At 40.6% G+C, this 16,773-nt stretch overlaps 1 protein-coding gene across 4 annotated transcripts in view; it reads left to right on the top strand.

Annotated features, from left to right (window-relative positions):
- The window catches only part of GIN1 (gypsy retrotransposon integrase 1), a 44,756-nt gene extending 28,432 nt beyond the window's left edge, over positions 1–16,324 (top strand). For all 4 annotated transcript variants that reach the window (XM_056139100.1, XM_056139101.1, XM_056139102.1 and 1 more), the window contains 4 exons: positions 4,743–4,934; positions 5,043–5,219; positions 5,944–6,229; positions 15,392–16,324. In XM_056139100.1, coding sequence (XP_055995075.1) covers positions 4,743–4,934; positions 5,043–5,219; positions 5,944–6,229; positions 15,392–15,663 — 927 coding nt within the window. In that variant the 3' untranslated portion in view covers positions 15,664–16,324. The remainder of the gene's footprint in view (positions 1–4,742; positions 4,935–5,042; positions 5,220–5,943; positions 6,230–15,391) is intronic.
- The last annotated feature ends 449 nt before the right edge of the window (positions 16,325–16,773 follow it).

Below are 16,773 nucleotides of genomic sequence, written 5' to 3'. Positions count from 1 at the left end.
CACTGACATCTCCCCTCAATCATATGATCATCAAATCTTTGAAAAAGGTGCAAGAAATGTGAAGTGGAGTAAGGAAAGCCTCTTTAACAGATGGTGCTGGCAAAACTTGACAGCTACATGCAAAATAATGGGCTCAGAACTCTGTCTAACGCCATGTACAAAAGTACGATCAAAATGGATTAAAGACCTCAACATCAGACCGGGAACCATAAGGTACATTGAAGATAAAGTTGGCAAAACCCTCCATGACATTGAAGCTAATGGTATCTTCAAAGATGCCACGCCACTGGCCGAGCAAGTGAAAACAGAGATAGATAAATGGGACTATCTTAAACTAAGAAGCTTCTGCACCTCCAAAGAAACAGTGACCAAAATACAAAGACCGTCTACAGAATGGGAAAGGATATTTGCCGAATACACATCTGACAAGGGGTTGATATCAAGGATATACAAGGTACTGGTTGAACTCCACAAGAGGAAAACATCCAACCCCATCAAAAAATTGGGCAACGAAATGAATAGAAACTTTCTCAAAGAAGAAATCCGAATGACAAAAAAGCACATGAGAAAATACTCTACATCATTAATCATCAGGGAGAGGCAGATCAAAACCACAATGAGATACCATCTCATACCTCAGAGACTGGCCCACATCCAAAAGAACAAAAGCAACCGATGCTGGCGCAGATGTGGCGAGAAAGGGACACTCCTTCACTGTTGGTGGGAATGTCGACTGATTCAGCCCTTTTAGAAAACAGTATGGACGATTCTCAAAAAATTAAAAATTGAGCTCCCATTTGACCAAGCAATACCACTCCTGGGAATATATCCCAGAGAGGCAAAAATGTATAGTCGAAGTGACATCTGCACTTGTTTGTTCATTGCAGCACTCTTTACAATAGCCAGAATCTGGAAAAAACCTGAGTTCCCAAGAACAGATGACTGGTTAAAGAAACTTTGGTACATCTACACAGTGGAGTACTATGTAGCTGTTAGAAAAGATGAAGTCATGAATTTTACATACAAGTGGTACCACATGGAAAATATCATGCTAAATGAAATGAGTAAGAAAGAGAGGGATAGACATAAAAAGATTGCATTCATCTGGGGGACATAAAGTAACAAAATAGGAGATTAATACCCAAGATTAGCCGCCATCAGTACCAGGAGGATTACTCCATGGCTTAGAGGCCAGCCGGGCATTCTAGGGGAAAGGGCAGCTCAGATAGAGAAGGGAGCACCAAATAAAGGGTGTTTGGAGGATCCTCCCAGGAGGGGAAATACATGTTGAAAGTAGACTATGGACTGAACATGATTGCCACTCAATGCCTCTCTTGCAGACCACAACACCCAAAAGGAGAGAGAGAACAAAAGGGAATGCCCTGCCACAGAGGCAGGGTGGGATGGAGGGGATGGGTGTGGGAGGGATACTGGGATTCATGGTGGTGGAAAATGGGCACTGGAGGAGGGATGGGTACTTGATCATTGTATAATCGAAACCCAAGCACAAAAATTTGTAAATCTACAACTGTACCTCATGGTATTTCACTAATAAAAAAAATTATATTTACATGGGCTGGAGCGATAGCACAGTGGTAGGGCGTTTGCCTTGCACGCAGCCAACATGGCCGACCCGAGTTCAATTCCTCCGCCCCTCTCGGAGAGCCTGGCAAGCTACCGAGAGTATCTCGCCCGCACGGCAGAGCCTGGCAAGCTCCCCGCGACGTATTCGATATGCCAAATACAGTGACAACAAAGTCTCCAATGGAGACGTTACTGGGCCCGCTTGAGCAAATCGATGATCAACGGGAGGGCCTTTACCTTTATATTTACATAGAAAAGGAAATTCATGGTCGATTTTACAATCTATTAAATTAAAAATCAAGATAAAGAATCCTATTAAAGTATGTAAAATAGATCTAGAATCCTAAAATAAAGTTAGCCATGAATTTTTTTTCAGGAATGATGAAACTATAGATATCTCCACTTTGTCTTTTAGTTTATATTTATCATCATATTTTCTTTATAATTTTTAACTATTTGAATATACATGATAAGCTGCTGGTTTTTGTAACAAAAATTATTAGTGATTAGCAATACTTAGTCGCCTAGCATTCCTTCTAGCCTTTTGTAAAAGAGGACATCCAAGTAACTAGTTCTGGCCAGCAGAATTGTATAAATGTATGTATGTCATTTTCACCTAAGACAGTCCCATAACCTTATATTCATTCTTTATTTTTCAAGGAAACCAACTAATTCCCAGATATGACACTTTAGGATGATGGAATTTGTCTCATCCGGGATTGCTGAGGCTCCAGTTGAGATTAGTACCTTAGGAGTACCTTCAGTGATAGTTGACTGCATGGTCAAGGTATAAAACTACTGTATTAGGCCGTTGAGATCTGAATATTTGAGTCTCAAACAGTGGCTTAATCTCATTTGCCTTCTCTGGTGTAGCAGTGTTCTGCTAACTAGCTTAGAAAGACAGTCCAGTTCTGAGGAGAAAAATAAGATACTTGCTTTGCTTTATTATTATTGTTGTTGTTGTTGTTATTTATCTATTAAAGAAAAGCAGCTTTTGAACAGATTGACAGTAGCATCCTAAATCAGTCGTGAAGATGATTGTGTGGCATTGTGTGAGGGTTTCCTCAGAGAAAAGTGAGACCCCATAACGTCTAGGTGTAGATCGTGGCTCCCTCGCTTTCTGATTTGCTCTTATCAGTAATTGAATTTTAGGGTATCTCCTTATTTTTATCCAACTACATCTGACAAAATAGCAGGATTCAACTACACAATCACTATCAACTACAAGTGAATGAACATTGATTTGTCTAAACTTCTGGCACCAACTCTTTCAGAGACACTCTAATGTGTTCGAAACTAATAGGACCCAACCAGAATTGATAAGACATTGGCCACTATAATGTAAAATTATCTAGAAAGCTACTTGAATTGCAGATTTGCTTTCACTATGAATGAAGCTCTCAAATTAATTGCTCAAAGGAGATAATAGCATGAAGCCATAATGAATCATGAGCATTTTTCTCAGTTATGTTTAGAAATTTTGACCAGAGGTTATGTGTTTTGAAGCTTATCTTGTGAAGTGTGTAAGAATATCTAAAAATCATCTATAACTGGGAAACATTTTTTGTGCTATAATTTAATTGGTTTCAGTGTAATTTAGGCAGGAAGCACATTGGTGACCCCCTCAAAAATTGTCAGCAACAACTATTAGAGAAAAAACTGCTGAAGTGTTGAAATAAGATTAATCCATTATACATGATGTGGGAGGTTTCTAATAAAATCGGGTGAAAATGTAGAGGTTTCTAAAATAGCCTAGAATATTTGCTATATAGCTTCAGTGAAATAATCCAAGAACTTTGTAAACCTCTGAAGAAATAATTGCTTCCCAATTTGAAGAAAATAAAAGTCTCTGGAAAGCTAGAATTATAATCATTAATACAGTTCTTATTTGTTGAAGAGAAAAAATACCGTTGGGGTAAGGACCACAGATGATTTACTAGAGCCTTCTCAGGCAATGTCTTGAAACAAAGAAGTTGACACTGTTACCAGAGGTCAGTCGCTTAGAATCACTGATAATAGCCTAGATTGAGGTAGACCTGAAAAACACCTGTTCTGTGTTTTTAAAATATTTTTAATTAGAAGGGGCAGCCTAGGTGAGTGCATATATTAGCTAGAAGACATTTCCAGCTGCAGGTACCAGCACTCTCTCCCATAATAAACTCTATCTTATACCGAGGCAGAGGGCCAGCTTGTCCAGAGAGTTGAAGGGCCACACTGAGTTTCTTTGGCAACCGTTGAGCCCTTGTTCAGTTCTCTAAGATGTGAATCTTGATCTTGTGCTCGCATGACGGCTGCCATGCCATGCCAGAATGTGAATTTCAGGCTGAAGGGAGGGGCCATGAGAGCCACCCAGAGAACGAGTCCCAGCAGAGTCCACTGGCCACTGGGACTCACAGCTTTGGTGGAACTGCTTCCCGGGGCTTCAGCAATGGGGTTCAGTTACTGTTTTCTCCTCATTCATTAGTTCACCCTGGGAGCACATCCGCCACCACTTGTTGGCTCACAGTTGAAGAAATATACTCTTCTTCAAAAATAAATTTATCAACCCAAAGTACTCCATGTTAAATAAGGAGAAGAAAACTCTGAGACATCATGTAGTAAAAAATGAGTTGTGCATTTATCAGTTTGCTTCTCTAAACTCATTCTGACTTCTTTGAGCCCTACTCATAATAAGTTTCAATGCATTGACAGTAATGACACTAAGTTGTAAACTGCTCATTACTTAATTTCTAAGGACTATAATTTGTCAAGGACAAAAACGATTTGCTCAAATGATCCTGAAAGATTTTTCACATTTGCAGATAGAAACTCCAGGTTCAGTGATTCAGTGACTTAGCCAAGGTCACATGGCCCTTTACTGCATTCCTGACCTGGCATTTATTTGATCAGCTGTCCATTGAATTAAATAAATTGTGTGCCTCAGTTTCTTTGCTCTGGTAAAGATGTCAAATGTCAGCTTCTTTTCTAAAATGGGTGTTTGGTTATTGTAAGATACAATGACTGTGTAAAGCATTTGGTGTTAATGAACTGCACATGTTAAAATCAATGAATGGAAATCACTCTTTTAAACCAAAGGTGTGTTTTATAGAGAATGACTGGCCCACAAAGACAAAATAAAGTCCACTCTATGATGTCAGCTTTGTCTTACACATTTTCAGATCAACATCGAGCTGTGTGGATTATTTGGTACAAAACAGATTGTAATTTCTCATGCCACTCAAACTGTGAATCCAGCGGAAAGTACCCCAGGCACAATCAAAGCGTTCCTTTCCAAACACTGTGCAGACTACCCCAACAACTGGGATGACCACCTAGCGGCTGTCTCCTTTGCCTTCAATGTGACTCACTCGGTATGTACTGCTTGAGATCTAATGCCATTCTTTTTTTTTTAAGTTGTAATCATTTCTTGGAGAGAGAAAAAAAATGATCACAAATAATGTTTGTTTTCATCAAAATAGGAACCTACTAAAAATACACCGTATTTTCAAATGTTTAACCGAAACCCTCATATGCCTGAGGCATCAGATATTCTTCAGGAAGTGGATGGTGATAATAAAAGCATGTTCGACAAAATCCTGTGTGCAATTAAAGAAGCGGATATGACCGAGGAGCCTAAGACAGCTTCAGGGGGCCAGGTGATATCATCGAAAAAATTAGAAAGTTTTTTTTTGTTTTGTTTTGTTTGTTGTTCAATGCATGGATTGGTGGTTCAATGCAAGGACCAGATGAAGAGGTGCTCCTCGGGCTCTTGGGTGCTGGGGATATATGCTTGGACCATGCCTAGCAATGCTCAGGGACACCTAAGATCAAGCTCTGGTGCTTGGGACCACATGGCACAAGGAATCAAGCCCAGTTTTGGCACATGGTAGGCACAATTATGAAATGCTAAACTGTCTCCCAGACCCGACACAGGAATGGATTGAAAAATTTCAGCGCACATGCACACATGCACATATACACATATGCGTGCACGCGCACACACACACAGAATATCCTCAAACAAAATATTTTGTGTTTGAAATTCTACATATCTTGAAAAACTTGCTTATTAGCTGTGAAACTCTATAAAGAGATGAAAATGGGGAGACCACATATTTTGCATTCATATCTTATTGCCCGTCAGTAGTTTGGATTAGGAGATTACGTAAACTGTTTCAGTTTATGTTTGTCAAGTGGGGACATACTAATACTGTCTTTTTAAGGTCTTGTCTCAAGAAATGCACCGGTTGCTTGCCTTCCTAATAGTATTGTAGTAAATAGTCACTACATTGTGACAGTGCTATTATCTGTTTTTATAGAAGCTAGATTGCTCTTTTACCCCGTGTTCTCTTTGATTTACTTTTGTTTTTATACTTGTAGATGGAAAAAAACAATTTGGAAGAAGTAAACAAAAGCAAGATTGTTGTTAAAAAGAAGCCAAAGCTACTAAATCCTTTTCAACTAAAAGTGGGTCATGAAGTTTTAAGACAGAGGAAAAATTGGTGGAAGGATGGTCGTTTCCAGTCGGAATGGGTTGGCCCCTGTGTCATTGACTGTATCACAGAGAACGGCTGTGCTGTGCTAAGGGACAGCACTGGAACTAGACTGAAAAGGCCTATCAAAATGTCCCACCTGAAGCCCTATGTGAGAGAGGCCAGCGAACCAGGTAGGTGTCACTCCCCACAGCTTTTCTGAGAAGAGAGATGGGGTGTGGATCTCCTCTCCCCTCTCTGGGTGGCCTCTCTTTGCCCTCCTTGAGGGTGGTTTCAGCTCTGGGCCAGAGTGTCTTCTGGCTTTTTCACTGTTGGCAAGCAGTTGAAAAACTTTTCACTATTTTTTTCTCCACATTTTTTTCCTTCCATTCTTCTAGGAGATAATGAACTGGTTTTATGGAAAGACATTTTCTGTAGTTTCACCTTCACAGATTTTGTCACTTTATGTCTAGATTTTACATGAAAAGATAGCAATTATGAAAACACCAAAACAACACACCATCAGGGGTATGGTGCCGCCAGCAGGTCAGTCTGTACCTGTGAGGTGAGTGCATCAGCAGCCTAATGGTGCCGTCAGACTTCTAGATACCCCGAAAGTGCTTTTGTGCCTTTGGCCAGACTCCGACAACTTCGGGCATAGTTTACCAAGAAAGTAAATGGCCAAAAGTTAGGTATGTGGGAGACACACCCACAAACCACCTCCAGCTCAGCTATATAATTGGAGGCAAGGCTTCTCTGGTTCCTGATCAAACTGCTTAATGGCCATGGTCCCAAAGACTCAAAAACAAATCTCAGAACCCATCGGCTTTTGGCAGAAATGCGTCCGGTTCCCACAGTATGTTACCAGCACCGGGCCACCCCAGGGAGTAAAGGGTGCTGTCCCTCCACCTGCTTCCTCTTGGAGGCTCAATGGCCACCATCCTCCAGAGGCCACTGGACAGTCAGGTTTGGGCCCACAGTGACAAGACACACAGGGCCTCATGGGATGGGGGTGGAGCCAGCCCTTTCCTCCCCGCCCCAATGAGACCCCGAGTTGCCACCCATGAACTGCCTCTCTGGCTCCTGATCAAGCTGCTTAATGGCCATGATCCCAGAGACTCAGGAACAAATCTCAGAACCCAGCAGCAGGTTTTGGCAGAAATCCCTCCAGAGTTAAATGTTAAAATTTTGGAATTCCAAAATCATGCGGCCACTATTGCAGCCACGTGACATCATATGTTATTCATTATCAGCAATAGAAAACATTGTCTATGGTTGCCTTTTCAAAAGATCTGAGTATTGGGGTAAAATCCCAAATTAATAATGGTGGATCTGGGGTTGAAATATTGAATGTAATCAATGTAGAGAGAGAGAATAATGTGGAAGTCATCTGCCCCACAGGTAGGGGGAGGATGTGGGATGGGAGGTATAATTGGGTTTTTGGTGGCGGACAGTGGGCACTGGTGAAGGGATGGGTGTTTCATCATTGTACGACTGAGACTTAAATCTGAAAGCTTTGTAACTGCTCTCATGGTGATTCAATAAATAAATTTATTAAGGGGGGGAAAAAAAACAGCATATCATCCAGAATTGAATTGTAAGTTCGATTGTATATAAGAGGACCTAAAAACATGCATTTTCTTTTGAGTGCTGTGCTGTAGTTAGGCCAGGATGGGTGCATGGGCCAGTGCAGACTGGATGATACTCAGAATGCTCGAAGGTTCAAAGAAAATATGACCATACCTCGCCAATGTCGTTCTTGCCCTAAATAGAGTTTGAACAGTCATGATACTCTGATCTCTCTTACTCTTTCTTTCTTGAAGTGACAGAGTGGCTGCCAAGGCCTTCAGGTTCATCCCTAGTGTGCTGAGACAGGATACTAGTTTCCCATTATGTTCCCTCTCAAGCTTCTCTGCTGTAGAAGAGTACAGGTATTGGTTACCTGAGCCTGTTAATTTTGCTTTTTCTCTGAAGAAAGATAAAACCTCGCCTTTAAATAATGCAAGATCTAATTTAGTACATTTTAAAAATAGAATCACGTTATTTAATAGGAAATACTAACAAGAGCAGTAACAGATAACCTTCACTTACCTTAGACCAATTTTAGAATTAGAAACCTCTGGAGGTATGCTCAGGAGAAACTCAGCAAGATCTTAGACTTTCCGTCATCTCCTAACAGACTTTGTGACTCTAGGATAACCTTATCCTTGAAAGTTCTGTCCTGAACACACAGGATCTTCTTTCTCCCAGCTCAAGTGTTTTCATTCCTGTACTTCCACTCAGTTCCAAGCTATCCTTTATGCTTTTTCCCTGCAATTTAAGTAGGAACAGATGATATGGTTTCATGCTTTTTTATTTCTTAACAATAACCCCCCACCCTCCATCTTTATCTTTGACTTTCAGGACTTGCTGCCTTCTAACCTTTGGTTAATATAGAATTTACATTTAAAGTGTTACTGTCTCAGATCTGTTTCAGCTTTTTAAATTAGCTCTTGACAGATACTTTCTAGGCAAGTATTTTCCTTCTTGAAGGGGTTTCAAAATTGACTTGAATAATTTCTAAACAGTAGGCATATAATCTTCGGTAGTGTTTTTGCTTTATGCTTAATTCTCCATAGGTATTTTTTCTAGTAATGCAAAGAAAATTGGTCTAGTAATACTGGTATTACATTGAAGAAACCTAAGATTAATGGAGATAATTGTTTTGTTTCCTGACATGATCAAGGGTAGCAGTGACCTGGCAGTCCTGGAATCCAGTACCCTTTACCATGTGGTTCTTGGTCTCTTTGCCAAAATTCAGAGTAAGGTATTTCTGCTATCAAGTGCTATCAAGATAGCAGCATCACATAATTTCCTGAAAACTTTTATCCCAAAAGCCAATTTTTACAAAATTTTTGAGCAGATTCAAAGCAAACAAAATAGTCTCAAGTAAGTATCCCATATTGTACTTGACATAAATATGGATACACCACAGACAGAAGAATTATGACTGTATCTGTCTGCACTTGTTGGGCTGCTCTCCCACTGAGACTTGAGAGCTGTGTTAGGACTCTGTCCAAAACAGCCAGCTCCTGTCGCCAGCCTCCCGTCTGTCCTTATCTCGAATTTAATGTACACTCAGGAATTGGGCCACCATACGCCTCAGTCCTATTTTAAGCAGGTCCATTTGTTGTTTTTGTCTAACGTCAAGCACCTTTCCAAGGCAAATTTCATGACATACCAAAGTGTCTCTTAGTTATCCTCATGCCGTGGTGCTTCGAAAAGAAAAAATGTTGTCGACCCATTATTCTGTTCAACACGGTTTTTATTTGTTTTGTTCTGGCTGGGGATTACTGTGATAGATTGTATATGGCTCCCTCAGAGGCATTAGCCTGATTGTGCTTCACTGTTGAAAAGCTTTATTTGTAAAACAGTCTTCTATAATAAACATTCTTTTATAAGTTTGTAGTGCTGCCATAATATGACCAATTTGGTGAGTTAAAACCTCATGCATGGTTCCTTTTGTATCTCACGGGTACAACAAGGTCTCAGTATACTAAAATAAAGCTGTTGGCAGAGCACCACTTCTTTCTGGAAGTTCTAGAAGAGAACATTTCTTTGCCTTTTCTACCTAGAGAGACTGTCTTTAGCACGTGTTTTGTCGCCCTCTTTCTCAGAGGCCAATGCCAGCTCAGATGGATTGAGTCCATCTACCAAATAGTTGCAAACAGTTCTTCCTCCCTCTTTCACAGTTACAGACCTTAATAATATAGAGCAAGCCCCTCCTGGGAACGTTAGCTAAATAGCAGGTTTCATTCCATGCCGACCCTCATTCACCACTCTCATGTAAGGTAATATAGTTACAGGTTCCAGGCATTAGTACACAGACATCTTCAGGGGCCTGTTCTGCCCAGTACAATCATGATGTACATTCATGAAACAGAAAAAAACTAGTTGTCGCTTCAAATAAGAAAGTTAAGTATTCTTAAATCTTAGGCCTTTTTTTCTGTTTGAAGAAGCAGCTCAAACCACTCAGACTTTTCCAACACTTTGATTTTAACTATTTTAACTTATTTTTCTCTTTATGGAAAATAAAAAATGTGTTTTCTAAACTTGGGTTTTCCTTTTTTTCTCCTTATAACAGTATAAGGAATAGTATTTGCTGGAATGACTTAAAAATGCCTCAGATTCTAAGAACTAAAGAGGTATTCACTGAAGTAATGTTTTCATCATACAGTGTCATAATCACAGCCAACCAATAAAATGAGAAAACTCGTTAAAATCTGTCATGGAGTATGACTGAGCAGCACACTCTTTTAACATAATATGGTTGCTTACCGCTCAATTTTTAGGGTTAAAATTTATCTTGTTATTTTTAGTATACCTAATTTGAAGTATTCTAGATTAGTACCTATCCTACTAATTACTGGTATAGTAAAGCTTCAATCATCTCTCTTTGGTACTCTCTGCTGATTTCTGTTGATTCCAGTTGGTTTAGATTTTTGTAGGAGCTGAATCATATTTGACCTTTTAGAATGAATGAGAATTTTGTTTTTCCACACAAAGAAAGTTCGAAATATTCAGAATTGTTTTCCGTTGTATAAAAAATGATTCATGTAGCACTGAATCTGATCCTATTCTCTCTATATATATAGTTTTATGACAGTAGAGTACATTAAAGTTTAGCACTTATTTAGAAGAAAATACATATATGAAAATACAGGTTTTGCTGATACAGATCAATATTTCAGAGATACATATATCAGGAAAAACATACATACAAACATTTGGAAGCTTTTCTCTCTCACACAGGTGAGACTCCCAGGTGCATTGTTTCCGAGTGCTATACCAGCGGGAGAGCATAAGTGTGGTCTCTGCCTGCCTTTCCAGTGCATCCTCGTGCATCATCTAAGGTCTTCACATCTGTGTGTGTTTTTCTGTGTTGAAAATAAATGTTCAATGGACATATTATTTTTAATATATTTGCTTCATCTATGTGATTACTGGTTTTGGCATATCGAATACACAGCAGGAGAATAGGAAGGATGGAGACATTACTGGTGCCCGCTCGAGTAAATCGATGATTAACGGGAAGTCAAGTGATCAAGTGATCATCTATGTAGAAAAAAAATTCTTGAGACCCCCAAACTGCCTTTATTCAAGACTTATAAGCATCTTGGGAAGTTGCTAAAATGCCAAGGTTATACTGTCACCGACTCTGCAGTGTTGTGCAGGTCTGAAACAGGTGTATTTCTTCATGGCCTGTGAAATTCTCTTCAGCTGACCTTTTCTTCAGGCCGTGGGGAATGGGGTCCCGAAGACCCCTGGCAGTTCTTGACAACCAGGCCAGACATTCAACAGCTGCCCAAGGCAGTGCTGACACTGCTTCAGTGCAGGCCCTGGCATGGCTCCTCCAGCTTCACCCCCCGAGCTGCTCCCAGCCCTGACTCACCCTCTCCAGTTCTCTGATCAACTGCTGCTAGACTTTTCTCCAGTACTAACAGACTAATAATCCAACTTTGATGTTGCACCACAGTTGACCCATTTTAAGCGTATCAACCATCCATGTTCTTTCTTGGCTGCTGTTTAGCATAGCTTCTTCCAGGTTGCATGATTCATCTTTTATCTTTCAGAATCAATCCTCTTAAGCAATCTGTCCCATGGTAACAAGCAAAAATGATTTTCTTGCCACCTTAACTCTTCCTGTTTCTAGTATCCTATTTCTAGTAGAAATCTGTGTATCATTGTTTTTCCCCTTTTCTCTGTTCTATTTATGCAGTGATGAGGGTCCCCTGGGGGTCCTGCACTTTAGTTGCAGTTTTTCCGCACAGAGTTGGTAGCAGTGAGATGGCTGTGGTTGTGGGACTCAGAAATGGATAAGCCATGGGGACCAGATACAGAAGGAAGGCCAGTTTCAGGGATCTGCAAGTCGGGCACCCCACTATTGAGTTGGATCCAACTACCTGCATTTTCTCAACAGCATTCTTAAATAGCGTCTTGGACATTAGTAAGAATTGATAGGGCTGGTATTGGGAAGCTTCTCAAATGTTAGTCACCAAATGTTAGTCTCAAAATGTTAGTTACTTTGCTCAATGAAGAACTTAGTAGAAGTCGGATGTCCATATAAGCCTAAATCTGCCTATTCCACTGTTGATCGAATCGCTTTATTTCATACTGAAGTTTGTGAACAGGAAGTTCTTAAATATATGCAGTGCCTGGGTTAAAATAGACTGATTGGACTCATTGAGCTTTTCACATATTAGAACAAGGATTTGTAACAAGATTGTGTTCTGGGATAAGTTAGCAACTTATCTGGGGTAAGTTCTGGGGACTGGAGTGGCACAGCAGGTAGGTGTTTGTCTTGCATGCGGCCGACCCAAGTTCAATTCCCAGCATCCCATTTGGTCCCGCAAGCACCACCAGGAGTAATTCCTGAGTGCAGATCCAAGAGTAACCCCTGTGCATTGCCAGGTGTGACCCAAAAAGCAAAAAAAACAAAAATAAAATAAATGAGCGACTGTATATGCTTTTAGGAACCTTCACTGTTCTCTGAAGGGGTAATCAATATTTTGCCATTTCTTGGCCTTAAAATGTGAGGGCTCATTAAACCAGAGTTCCCAAATTTATTTGGCCCCCATTTTATAAAAACAGTTCTCATCCTTGGGGCCAGAGACTATGTGGTTAGGGTAAGGCTTCCGCCTCCCATGGCACCTCAGCATCCCCTCACCACTCCTATTGTGGGTGCATCTCCGGGGACCCCATGCACTGCCAGTGAGGCCATGGCACCTTAACGGAGAACACTAGGAAGGGAAACTTTGGAGTCACCTCAGCCAAATAAAATCCCCTTCCAAAAAATCAGTAAATAAAATCACTCGGCACCTCCTGCAAATCTACCTTCTTTGTAGATTTGTAGTGTCCGTCAGCTGCACCTAGAGGCACCTACCAAATCCCTCCTCCCTGCACCCCACCCATCTCTCCAGTGACCCTCCCCCTGGGTGCCGTTGAACCCTTTGGGAAATACACTTTAGGCTTCCAGAGAATCTGCTACTGTTTGCAGAGGATTTCAGAAGGAGTCAGTCTTCAGGAGTTAGTCACTGTGAGGAGGAGTTCCTGCTGGAATGAGTTCAGATGTGGGGTTGGAACAGAGACCCAAGAGTAATGATACAGCCTTGCCTGGCACTGTCTGTGGCTCTGTCACTGGCACTGCATGGTCCCTTGAGCGTTGTCACATGCTGCCCCAGCATTTCCAAGGTGGCCCTTGCATTAACAATGACCTACAGGCCGGTAGGCCACGGCACCTGTGGGCCACGGCACCTGTGGGCCTCGGAGTGCCGCTTCGTAGTCCCACAATCCCACCCCCACAAATTCATAGATCATGGAAGGACGACTCAGACACATTAACCTTCCTCTGCAGAAATGCTGGGTTCTCTGCCATGATTTAACACCCGCTCATAATCTGCATGATGGTCATGGCAGATATAAATTAGCTCAAAGTAGATATCCTTGTTAGTATTTCAGCATGGATTCCCTAAGCCAAACAAGTGTGTTTTGGTATTAAAGGTAAAGGTAAAGGTAAAGGCCCTCCCGTTGATCAGTGATTTGCTCAAGCGGGCCCAGTAACGTCTCCATTGGAGACTTTGTTGTTACTGTGTCTGGCATATCGAATACGTCACGGGGAGCTTGCCAGGCCCTGCCGTGCGGGCGAGATACTCTCGGTAGCTTGCCGGGCTCTCCAAGAGGGGCGGAGGAATCGAACTCGGGTTGGCCATGTTGGCTGCGTGCAAGGCAAACGCCCTACCACTGTGCTATCGCTCCAGCCCTGTTTGGGTATTAAGTTAGATTTAAATAAGTTAAGCTTTCCTCGAGGCCCTCCCGTTGATCGTCGATTTGCTCGAGCGGGCCCAGTAACGTCTCCAATGGAGACTTTGTTGTTACTGTGTTTGGCATATCGAATACTCTCGGTAGCTTGCCGGGCTCTCCGAGAGGGGCGGAGGAATCGAACTCGGGTCGGCCATGTTGGCCGCTTGTAAGGCGAATGCCCTACCCGCTGTGCTATCGCTCCAGCCCGGCAAGCTACTGAGAGTATTCGATATGCCAGACACAGTAACAACAAAGTCTCCAATGGAGACGTTACTGGGCCCGCTCGAGCAAAGCTTTCCTCAGACTACTTCATCATAGCCTCCTTATACATTTCTGTTACATAACCTTTATGACTTTGTCTTCATTTTAGCTCATAACTTCATAGTATCTCTTTTTATGTTGATGGCCAAATGTTGGATTTTTTTAAAGACCAAGGTGATGCAGGGCCCTTAAAAATTCTTTGCTGTGGTGAGGTGTGATAATTCTGGATATTAAGATCATAAATGTTCATCTTACTATCAATATGCAATTTAAACTAGAATAAATGTAGATCCAGTTGTAAACATACATTAAAATAATGAGAGATGACATATCATGAATTTAAAACAGCAATGTATAAATATAAGAATTTAATAGTTAATTTTGTTTCAGTTGCTTTCAGAATTTTATTTATTCAGAAGGAAGTTTTATTTCTTTTTTTGTTTTTTGTTTTTTCATCTATTCTGTAACCCTCAGTTCCTTTTATCCCTTACTTATATCTACCTAAGACAGATCCAGGGAAAAGAAAACTTGTCTGTTTTTTAAAATCATTGTGCGTTCATGAATTCTGTGTATATGAGCTGTCAAATTGATGCATAATTGGATACATTTTGATACCTATATTTAGTATATTAGTATGTGAGTTAATTTTAATAGATAATTATTTTTTTATTATTGAATCACTGTGAGATACTATTATAAAGTTTCCATGATTGAGTTTCAGTCATATAATGATTGAACACCCATCCCTCCACCAGTATACATTTTCCACCACCAATGTCTCAAGTGTCCCTCCCCCCACCCCCATCCCACCCCACCACCTGCCTCTATGGCAGACAGTTTCCCTCTTACTCTCTCTCTACTTTGGAGCATTATGGTTTGTGATACAGATACCGAGAGGCCATCATGTTTGGTCCTTTATCTACTTTCAGCATACATCTATTCCAAGTGATCCTCCAACCATCATTGACTTAGTGATCAATGATGGTCTTGGTCTGTTGATCACTATTTCAGCTGCCTTCTCCCCCAGCTCATAAGGCAGGCTTCCAACCATGGATCAATTTTCCTAGCCCTTGTCTCTACTGTTCTTGGGTGTTAGTTTCATATTATGTTGTTATATGTGTGTGTGTGTGTGTGTGTGTGTGTGTGTGTGTATACATATATATATATGCAGTCATTCCTAATAGATAATTTTTATTGGGATAGTTGTTCTCTTGATCGACTAAAAGGCAAACTTCCTATAATTTTTTTTCTTTCAGAGAGCCTTTATCTGTTACAAGGTTCTGTAGTGACTGATCATGACTACTTTGGATTTCCTGAAGTTCCAGCTGGAGCATATCAAGCCAATATTCTGGTCGAAGATGCAGCTATTGGTGTAGTTGATCATGAAATACTAACACCGAACAAGGACCGTGAACTACTAGAATACAGGAATGCCAAAATATCTCCATTGATAGATCACAGTACTCTTGAAAAACAGACTTTTAATCTTTTGGACTCCTCAAACCAAGTTCTTGAGTACTTAAGTTAGTAAATACCAAATTCACGTAAAGTGCTATTAAAACAGAAAACTTGAATCTTGATGTCTTTTTCATTACAGAAAGTTGTCTTGTGGTGTATTGTGTTAATCTGTTAATGACTGAATCCTAAAGATTTGCTGTATTTGAAACTACAGATACATAAAAACAAAGGAAGCATATAATATACAAAATCTGTCTTTTCATATTCTAATATAGGTACTTGCTTCTTAGGAAGTAAAATAAATTCCTGCTCAAAATTCTGGAATGTTGGCATCAGTACCATGTTTTCAGTTTTAATTTTTCTGCTATAGTTTCCTTTTTAAACAATAAGTTTCAACTACCAATGGTGAGATCAATAAATATTTATTCAACTTAATTTATAAATTATGTGAAACTTCTTTTAGTGTCCTTAAAATTTTTTAAAATAAAATTGTAGGGGAAAGGGGAAAGTTTAGATTGAATGGGTTCTTCAAGCATCTTGATACATTCACTTTGTTAGAAAGGTTCAGGATTAGGAGAGATGCTCTATATTGGTTTGAAAATACTTTCAAATGGAGGCATCCATTGTTAAGATTTTGTACAATGTTAGGATGATAGAATAACTGATTTTAAACATTTTAAATGTAATTTTATGATTAAACCTTCATTTAATAAATATTGTTTTTAAATATTTTGGAGACTATCGCTTTCTCACTGTCCTCCTATTGTTCATTGATTTGCTCAAATGGGCACCAGTAATGTCTCCATTGTGAGACTTGTTACTGTTTTTGGCATATTGAATACGCCATGGGGAGCTTGCCAGGCTCTGCAGTACAGGAGGGACACTCTGGGTAGCTTGCCGGGCTCTCCGAGAGAGATGAAGGAATCGAACCCAGGCCGGCCGCATGGAAGGCAAATGCCCTACTCGCTGTGCTATCGCTCCAGCCCCTTTGGAGACTACAGTGAAAAAATTTAAAGATGAGTAGATGAGTGTGCCCAGGAACTGACAAAAGGCTGGAATGCAGGTGTCCAATCCGGGTCCATCGAAAAACCACAATGAATAGCTTCTGACCACTACTGGGTGTGTCTCCCCCAGCCATCAGTCCCGGCAAAAAGGAGGTGTAGATCTGTACCTCATCCTC

The sequence above is a fragment of the Sorex fumeus genome, unplaced genomic scaffold, assembly GCF_029834395.1.
Source record: "Sorex fumeus unplaced genomic scaffold, SorFum_2.1 ptg000131l, whole genome shotgun sequence".
Taxonomy (NCBI): domain Eukaryota; kingdom Metazoa; phylum Chordata; class Mammalia; order Eulipotyphla; family Soricidae; genus Sorex; species Sorex fumeus.
Note: the sequence above shows the minus strand (reverse complement) of the source record. Positions and strands in the feature narration are given on the sequence as shown.